The sequence below is a fragment of the Gossypium raimondii genome, chromosome 1 (genome assembly GCF_025698545.1).
Source record: "Gossypium raimondii isolate GPD5lz chromosome 1, ASM2569854v1, whole genome shotgun sequence".
Lineage (NCBI taxonomy): Eukaryota > Viridiplantae > Streptophyta > Magnoliopsida > Malvales > Malvaceae > Gossypium > Gossypium raimondii.
The window spans coordinates 1,347,070-1,357,219 of record NC_068565.1 but is presented as its reverse complement, the minus strand read 5'-3'; the positions used below and the strand labels follow the sequence as shown (position 1 = coordinate 1,357,219).

The 10,150-nt window shown below is 32.6% G+C and overlaps 2 protein-coding genes across 2 annotated transcripts; both read right to left on the bottom strand.

The window, feature by feature from the left end:
* Positions 1 to 4,167: 4,167 nt before the first annotated feature.
* On the bottom strand, positions 4,168 to 5,496 carry LOC105774205 (zinc finger CCCH domain-containing protein 2). Its single transcript, XM_012596609.2, has one exon. The coding sequence runs from the start codon at positions 5,410 to 5,412 to the stop codon at positions 4,384 to 4,386; it is 1,029 nt and encodes a 342-aa protein (XP_012452063.2). The 5' UTR covers positions 5,413 to 5,496; the 3' UTR covers positions 4,168 to 4,383.
* Positions 5,497 to 8,362: 2,866 nt separating this feature from the next.
* Positions 8,363 to 9,708, bottom strand: LOC128040438 (zinc finger CCCH domain-containing protein 2). The gene has a single exon (XM_052629188.1). The coding sequence runs from the start codon at positions 9,615 to 9,617 to the stop codon at positions 8,598 to 8,600; it is 1,020 nt and encodes a 339-aa protein (XP_052485148.1). The 5' UTR covers positions 9,618 to 9,708; the 3' UTR covers positions 8,363 to 8,597.
* Between the last annotated feature and the right edge of the window lie 442 nt (positions 9,709 to 10,150).

The following is a 10,150-nucleotide window of genomic DNA, read 5'->3' as shown; positions in this document are numbered from 1 at the left end:
GGAGGACTAATGATGCATTGATCACTCCAATGTTAAATAGTAACGAAAGACTAATAGTGCATTTATATGAAAAAAAATTATGGTGACCAAAATGGAAATGACTCTTATTTAGAGTGATTGACAATAGTTTACCCTAGTTTTAGAGTGACTAGACTTGTTCATGAATTGAGTCGGGTCGGTCTAAATATGATATTAACAAACTTTATGTTTGTTAAAGCTCGACTCGGCCGGAAATACGGGCTTAAATTTTTACCTGAATTTGTCCATATTTGTAAAAGGCTAACCCAAGCTCGTTTCAGATATGATCATATTATTTTTTAATTTTAAAAAAATATTTATATTATTTTAATTTAATATATTTTTTATTTATTAAAATTTTTTATATAGTCATCTTAACATTTTTCTAATGTTTACATTAGAGTAGTATTATATATTTAGTATAGATTTATTTTATGTGTTATAAATTACATAACACATAAAAATAACATAGCATAAAATATTACAAATTTAAAAATGACCAGGCCGAGCCTAACTCATATTTGAAATGGGTCTAAATTTTTTGTCTATGCCCATATTTTAGGTTTAATATTTTGGCCCAAACCCTACCGAACTTTGAGCGGGCCTTGGCGGGTAGCCCGATTCATAAATAGGTCTAAGAGTGGCTAATGTGGAAATGCACAATTAATTTTCCATTATCATTTAATAGTGGAGTAATCAATTTGATCAATTTTTATTTTGGGTGATTAAATCAACAAAAAAAAATTTAGGTGACTGAAATAAGAACGACTCATATTTAAAGTAACTAACGAGACAATTTATCTTAAATAAAATTTTAATTATGAAGTTAGAATTTACCTTGGATTATGTTGGTTCAAGGTGTAATATTCTTTGTTCAAGTTTTGTCTAGCCCGGTCTGAACAGTCCACACAACTCATGGATAGATTTATTCAAAACAAATAGAATAAATTTTAAGGCAATTAGACTTGGTATATACATCTATTCTCAGTTGGTATTGGCATTGTTGTCAGTGCAAGATGACGTAGATTCGAGTGCATTGAAGTGCATTATCCTCTTATTGAAAGGTTGGGGAGGGGTTATGGGTAGTTCTAGGTATTGTATCAAAAAAATAAAGATTAAGAATCGTGATGCTACACTCACATGAAATGAAATAAATAAAAATAAATAAATTTTTACTTAGTGAATAAATAATTAGTATGTGATGTGGTGCCATGCAGATCTATAAATAGAACTATACCATTCATTGCATTGAATAGCACCAATACATTTGATGGTGTTGGGGGTAGAGGTGCTCATGGGCCGGGCCCATAAAAAATTTTGGCCCGGGCCCAGCCCGGCCCGAAATATGGGCCTAAAATTTTGCCCAAGCCCGGCCCGGAAAAAATTCATAAGCCTGGCCCGGCCCGGCCCGGCCCGTTTTTTAAATAAATACAAAAAAATTATTTTAAAAATTTTAAAAAATTTAAAAAAAGTATTTTAAAAATATTTTAAAATTTAAAAAATTTTAAAAAGTATTTTAAAAAAATTTTAAAATTAAATAAAAATTAAAAAGTATTTTAAAATTAAAAAAACAAATATATTTATTATATTCGGGCCGGGCCGGGCCGAGCCCGGGGCCAAAAAAGTTGCCCGAGGCCCAGCCCGTTTTTAAATCGGGCCTTATTTTTTGTCCAAGCCCATATTTCGGGCCTATATTTTTACTCAAGCCCTCCCATATTTCAGGCGGGCTGTCAGGCCAGGCCGGGCCGCCCGGCCCATGAGCACCTCTAGTTGGGGGAGACCATACCTAGCTAGCTAGCTAGCTAAGCTTATATGAAATAGTAACCTGGGTGAGCGAAAAAAGTGTCAGTATGGGTGTTTGGGTCCCATGAACCACATTCGAATGTCACAAATATTGAATGAAAACAATGCAAAATTGTGAGCCAACAAAACAAAAAAGGTGAGGGTAGGTGGGGGACCCAAGGCAGAGTCCTTGCCCACAGCTAAGGGTCATTTTAGCATGGGCGATTAGGCTGTTCCCTTACCCACCCACCCACCCCCCACACCACACCATTCTTGTGAGCTGAGACCAACCACTCGGTAGATGGATATATAAAAATGTGGGATACGCTAGTTATTTAGACAGTAAAGAGTTTAGGGTTAATGTAAAACTTCATAATTAGATCTATTTTGGTATTTGTATCTTTTTGACCGGATTAATTTAATTCTTGACATTTTTGAATGCAAATAACTGAAATTAACTAATTATAATGTTAATGTTTTCATCAATTGTATATAATTTGATTGTTATAATAGTAAATTTAACCTTCAAAGTGTATGCATTCAATTAATTTGGTTTCAGTTTAATAAATTTAGCGGCAATATTTTGTGTAAATATGTAAATGTTGGGGTTAAATTTGTTGAATATTTTAAAATCAATACCAAATTGACAAAATATGTAAACACCAAGAGCTAAATTTGTTATCGTACCAATCAAAATTATGTATAGTAACAAGGATTAAATTGATTTGATTTTTATGAAAGGGACTAATTTGCTCTATTTCAAATTTAGAAAGATTGGAGAGGTCTTTGTACCTATATTTTCCTGTCCATTTGGATCCTTGAAATTAAAAATGTAAAATTGTGATGATGTGACACTTTAAAATTGTATTATGTTATCACTCGGAAATTAAAAATAAAATGGAGTTTAAGTTCGAGATCAAAATGAACTTGATTATCATAGTTTAAGTATCAAAATGGATAGACAAAAAGTATTGATACCAAAGTGGACTTAATTGACAAGTAGCACAAAACTTTATGAACCCTTAAAAGTTTAATGAATATAAAATATCTCACGAGAAAATACACAAATAGTCTTAGCTTATGTAAGATGATAAAATCTGAATTGCTTCTAAATCGGTTTCAATCAAGAAGTAAAGTGTAACATTAATCTCATTATAGGTTATTATTATCATATTTGTTCTTTTTGATATAATGCTTAGAACTACCCATAACCTCTTCCCAACCCTTAAATAGGAGGATAATACGCTTTAGTGCACTCGAACCCTCATCCTCCTACACTAGCAATAATGCCGATGCCAATCGAATTAAAATTCAATCGATCTTTACATTTAAATTTACTATTTTATTTATTTTATAATATACTATATATCTTTTAGTATATATGTTGAATATATACATTAATATATAAATATATATAATTCGATAATATTAAACAAAAGAAACCCTAAATATGGTGGAGTTATATGAAACATCGTTGAACGATATTTATGTATATAATCTCGTCTCGTTCTATTGTCATCCCGATTAATTCATTGCTGTAGACAGCCAATGAATTGAATCATAGGAAGCAGAAGCATGTGGGTGATTTCCCCACCACCACAGCTAAATGTTTCAAATACAAGTGTACCCTCCTAGGAAACAAATTAATATTATGATGTGAGTGTCAATGATTTTCTTCTTTCATGCTCATACATAATCAATTTAACCTCAAGTTTTTAATAACCCCACTACTACCTATGGTAATGGAGTAATATTTTTGCTTTTTTCTTTCTCTCATACACATAAATAAATATATCTTTAAATTATCGATGTTTAAAGATCTCCGCTATATGAGATCTTAACGTAAAGTTTAAATTTTACGAGTAAATATCATCTATAGATTCTCTCTCAAAATTTTATTTAATTTTTTATTAATTTAATTTCAAATTATAATTATTCAAATATATAAAATATATTAGATTTTAAACTTATTTTGACCTAAATTTAAATATATATTGTTTTTAAAATTATGGTGCACCAAGTAAAAATTATATTATTTAGGTCAATTAAAATCTAAATGAAGTTACTTAATTTTGGTTGAAGTCGACAATCCACGTTATAAGTTTTAAGATTAAATTCGTAAACAAATATACTCGTAATATTCACACGTCATATCACCGGACACGTATTATCAGGTAACTCCCTCATATTTGAGGATGCTTGCATGTTTGCCACGTAATTAAGCTGTGATCATCCCTTATATATATTCCTTCCTTAACTTCTAGGCATGAATTTTGGACCCAAAATCTGGTTCTTACTATTAGGTTAATCACGTACATCACATGCATTTCAAACATACATAAATACCATCACATGCATACATGCATACATAGGAATAAAAAGGTTGACTTTATCAATATTCAGAAGTTAAAAGAGTACACAAATAAAAGGATCATATTAGATCCCTTCAATGAACTTACAAACTGAAATCAACTTGGTTTGCAATAATAAAATATTTAATAACAATAATCAGATCAGCAATCTTTTTTAAACCCAATCACACATAAAATATATACACTTTGAAGATCATATGATCTTCTTCCTCTACATCAAGAGCTCATTTACCCACCCGAGGTCAAGATCATGATCCAAAACGACACCGTTTCCATTGTTTTTCTCATCATCACCACCGCCATTGAAATATTCACCAGAACCAGAAGGACTTTCCATTGAAGGAGCTCCTTTGAATGAAACATCAAGCCATGGAATGTTCGTATTTGCAGTAGTAGCCATTGGTGAAGATACTTCGGACAAATTCATGGTTCCTAAACAACTCATCATGACTTCCTTCAACAAAACATCATCGTAACTGGTTGTCATTCCGGTTCCAAATTTACTAATACGATCACCGCCGTACCTTGGTGTTCTTTGCTGGTGTCCTAAGGGAGATAGAGGCGGTGACAGGGATGGGGATCTCGAGAAATGAGATAAACCCAAGAGAGTGCTTGTTGGGGACAACGATGACGACGATGTAACCGACCGACAAAACAAGCAGCAATGGTTATAGTTGTTGTCAAGGTTTTTATACTTCAATGGCGGTGGTGATTCCGGCAAGAGACGAAGCTCACGTGACGAATGAGCAAAGAAACAAACCTTACGCTTGCAATTCTTACCATCTTTACAAGCTTCGGTTCTGTAACGTGTAGGGTGTAGCCAGCACTCAAACACTCCATGAGCGAACTCACAGTCATCGCCGCGAGGGCAACCACCGCCACGGCGGTAGTCAGAACAGATGGTGGAGGAGTATTGGTACCGAATAGGGTCACGACGGCGGGCTTTTTCACCTGGATGAGCGAAGGGACAGTCAGTCCAGTCATGGCTACGGCTCCTTGTACATCTTCTTACTTTGAACTCGTACATACGGAAGTGGTCGGTGCCGTATGGATCATCGGTGCCGTCATCGTCTTCATTGGAAGGGAGGTATTTGTGGAGCCTAGCTTCGTGGTGGGGAAGTTCCATGGAGGCGGCGTTGTGGCAACAATGGAGTTGCTTTTTCCTTGGAGGGATTTCAAGGTCCTTGAAACACAATTTTTTGGAGGTGAGATGGTGTAAAGGGTCATAAACAGTGGTCATGGGTGAAAGCAAAGATGATTTTCTTTCAACGAAGATTAATGGAGAGAGAAGAATAAAGTGTCGAGTGATAAGGGGACAAATAGATTGGGATGGGGGACTTGGGTATATATAGGGGCCATGGGGGTGTGGAATACTAATATCCTGTAATTATATTAGGTTTTCGATAATTATATTCGGCTTCCATTAAATTAATATGAAAAATTTCAGTATATCTAGTAATTATATTAGGGTTTTGACTAACTAATTATTTTAAGTAAAAAAAAATTACCATGTTGAATATATATTAATTAAGATAATGTTATACCTCAAAATGATAGAAATATCGAACAAGATTTAAAATTTTAGATGTATAATAAGTATAATTATATTAATAAATTTGATAAATAAATTATTAAAATATTAATAATCAATTTGGTAATAAGTTTAATGTTTTTCAAATAATAAATAATTGGAATTGAATGTGATTATAATAAGAATGAGGATGTAGAAGAGAAGAAATTAAGGGTATGGGGGTGAGGGGAGGCGTGGCAAAACATAATTAGGGATAAGCAAGTAAAAAGGGTATCGTGGCAGCATCAGAAAGCACAGCAAAGCAAAGAGATGCTATGTGTTGGCTGGTTACTGAAAACCCTGTGTAGTAGAACAGCTTTGGATTTTTGCCCTTTTTAGGGGGTATGAGGCCTGACATTGTCATGCCCTTTGGAGTTTTGGGATCCAAGTCTTCCTCCATGTGGCTTCTTTATACTTTGTCAAATGTCAATTGCATCTATTCTTTTATATTAATAAATTAATAATATTTTTTTAATATAATCGAAGTTTACATTTAAAATCGATTGAGTCTTAGCTCAATCGGTATTGTTATCAGTGTAGGAGGATGTAAGTTCAAGTGTGCTGAAATGTATTTTACTCCTATTTAAAGGTTGGGGAGTGGCTATAAATAATTTCAGGCATTATATCAAAATGAACAAAGATGATAAGAACCTATAATGAGATTAATATATAAATACTTAATGTGATGTTTATGTTATTTTTTTAGTCTAGTGTGGTATATGCATTTGACAAAAGTTATACATTTTTATACTACTTGAATGTAATAGTCTTAGCTAATCTATTCGAAACCCGAATTAAATCACAATTCTTGGAATGTCTTTGACAAATTAAATGCAAACTTAAACATATTCGCAATTGACATTAAAATTATTCTTTAACAAAATCATAGAAAAAGTTTCAAACATAATAATATTAGCAATTAACTTTCATTAAATCAACTCTAAAATTCAGTTTAAACACTGAAAAGTTAACACTGTTATTTTTAGTATCAAATTAAGCAACTTTTGTCAGATATAAGTGCCTAATTGGACCGAAAATTAAACAAGGAAAGTGAGTAGCTAAAAATTACCAATCGTAATCAATTTATTGCTAATTCATAACTACAACAAGTGGAAAAGTAAAATATATACTCCACCAAACGTAGCATAATTATTACCAAGTGTTGAGTTGGAATACTTAGATTTGATTATTATCATCGCAGTTATCATGGTGTGAGAGTCAATTACCTATCAATTTAATTAAGAAATGACTAAAAACTTTCTTCCTTTCGCTAAATAATAATTTTTTGTTTTTATATTTTATATAAAATTTATAAAAATCCATTTAAATATAAAAATTAAAGATAATAAAAAAGCAAATGTTCTTTAATGTACTTTAAGGTATAAACAAAATTACCTTTTGAATTTGTACTTTACGTAAATTGTGGATTTAGTACTTGTATGTTAATTTCGTTATTTTCAGTCCCTATACTAAAATTCAAAACTTTAGTCCTAACCAAATGATAACTATTAAATTCATTAAGTTAAGTTATGTTATTTTTAAAATTTGATGTGTCAAACATATTACCACATGTGTAATGCTATGTCTATTTGTTATTTTCACATATTGCTCACAAAAGTCAGTTTATAGATTTTAACGATTGTCATTTGCATTAAGACTTAAGTTTTGAAATTCAAAGAATATAGTCACCAAGAATGATCCAATTGGTAAATGTGAACTAAATCTATAGTGTCACGCATAATAGAGGACTAATGTCATAATTTAACCAAACAAATTTAACTATTACTATTGAGTTAGGATTAAAATTTTAAAATTCAAAAGTATAAGAGCTAAATTTGATCAAATTAAATTACACGTACTAAATTCATAATTGACACAAAATACACAAAATACAGGATCCAATAGCAAAATTTAACCTTTTTAAAATGATTATTTTGTCTATGTACTTGTGAATTTTGGATCATGCATTTATTAAAGAAGTAATATCAATGGAATGGGAGGGATTTGATGAAGTCTTTATGTGTAAGGTCTTTGATTATCTAGCTTGAGACCAACACCCAAACTTTCTTGACTGAAAATAAGAAGTATAGGAAAATTGGACTTCAAAGTCTTACCTAAAGAACATTATGCACTTGGACATTGGTGTTTCAAGTTTATGGACAATTTTCGTGTAGTTCCAGTTATACATTTGGACATTATTGTAGGAAACATATAATTATGATACGTTTGCTCAATTTATGCATTTGATTACGTTTAAATTTTATACTTCCATATTATTATAAAAATCATTTAAAATCAATAAATTTCATTGTTTTAATTAATTAATAATTAAATTTTGCTCTCTCTAAAATGTTGTCGTTAATATTATAATAAAGATCACATTTTGCAAAAATCATTTTCGATAAAATATGAAAGATAAATAATAGATGAAATATGTGAATTTTTATTGACAAATATCCTCCTAATATGGACACGTAGTATTTGTACACGTATTATCGGACACGATGCTTGCATGTTTGCCACGTAATTAATGTGTGATCACCCCATATTTTAATTTTTATTAGGTCAATCACATACATCACATGCAATACAAACAACATACATACATGCATGCATAAGGAGAAGAGAACAAAAGTTTTGACTTCATCAATATTTCATAAGTTAAGAAAGTACATAAATAAAAAGAAGATCATATTAGATCTCTTCAAGAAAAAAAAGCCTTACAAATTGAAATTAACTTGGTTTGCAATATGAAATATTTAAAAACAATCATCAGATCAGCAATCTTTTTAAACCCAATCACACATAAAATATATACACTTTGCAGATCATATATATATATATATCTTCTTCCTCTACATCAAGAGCTCATTAACCCACCCGAGGTCGAGATCATGATCCAAAACGACACCGTTTCCATTGTTTTTCTCATCATCACCACCACCATTGAAATATTCACCAGAACCAGAAGGACTTACCATTGAAGGAGCTCCTTTGAATGAAACATCGAAGCATGGAATGTTTGTATTTGCAGTAGTAGCCATTGGTGAAGATACTTCGGACAAATTCATGGTTCCTAAATAACTCATGACTTCCTTCAAAAAAACATCATCGTAACTGCTTGTCATTTCGGTTCCAAATTTACTAATACGATCACCGCCGTACCTTGGTGTTCTTTGCTGGTGTTTTAAGGGAGATAGAGGCGGTGACAGGGATGGGGATCTCGAGAAATGAGATAAACCCAAGAGAGTGCTTGTTGGGGACAACGACGACGACGATGTAACGGACCGGCAAAACAAGCAGCAATGGTTATAGTTCTTTTCAGAGTTTTTGTATGGAGGTTGTGATTCCGGCAAGAGACGAAGCTCACGTGACGAATGAGCAAAGAAGCAAACCTTACGCTTGCAATTCTTACCATCTTTACAAGCTTCGGTTCTGTAACGTGTAGGGTGTAGCCAACACTCAAACACTCCATGAGCGAACTCACAGTCATCGCCGCGAGGGCAACCACCGCCACGGCGGAAGTCAGAACAGATGGTGGAGGAGTATTGGTACCGAGTAGGGTCACGACGTCGGGCTTTTTCACCTGGATGAGCAAAAGGACAGTCAGTCCAGTCGTGGCTACGGCTCCTTGTACACCTTCTTACCTTGAACTCGTACATGCGGAAATGGTCGGTGCCGTATGGATCATCGGTGCCGTCATCGTCTTCATTGGAAGGAAGGTATTTGTGGAGCCTAGCTTCGTGGTGGGGAAGTTCCATGGCGGCGGCGTTGTGGCAACAATGGAGTTGCTTTTTCCTTGGAGGGATTTCAAGGTCCTTGAAACACAATTTTTTGGAGGTGAGATGGTGTGAAGGGTCATAAACAGTGGTCATGGGTGAAAGCAAAGATGATTTTCTTTCAAGGAAGATTAATGGAGAGAGAAGAATAAAGTGCTGAGTGATAAGGGGACAAATAGATTGGGATGGGGAGTTGGATATATATAGGAGGCAATGGAGTGTGGAATACTAATATATTATTATGAATTTTTTAGATAATTTTATTAGGTTTCATTAAATTTAAATGTAAATTATTTATTAATGTGAAACTTTTCAATATTATTTTAATTTTTTATATTTGGTAATTATATTAGTGATTCGACTAAATTTAACATCGAATTATATATCGGTTTGAAATTTTATGATATCTAATAATCGTATTAGGTTTCAACTATATTTGAAGTAAAAAAGGCCAAACTCTAATAAAAGGAATAAAGCTCTATTATCACTAATTTTTCATTCACTAAATTTAAATCCGAGATCTTACTTAAAAGATATTAAACTGCTTATCTTTCGACCCGACAAATGTTAGTTCTATATTATAGGGTGTGTTTGCAACATTATGCTCTCTTTACTTTTGTAATAACAAT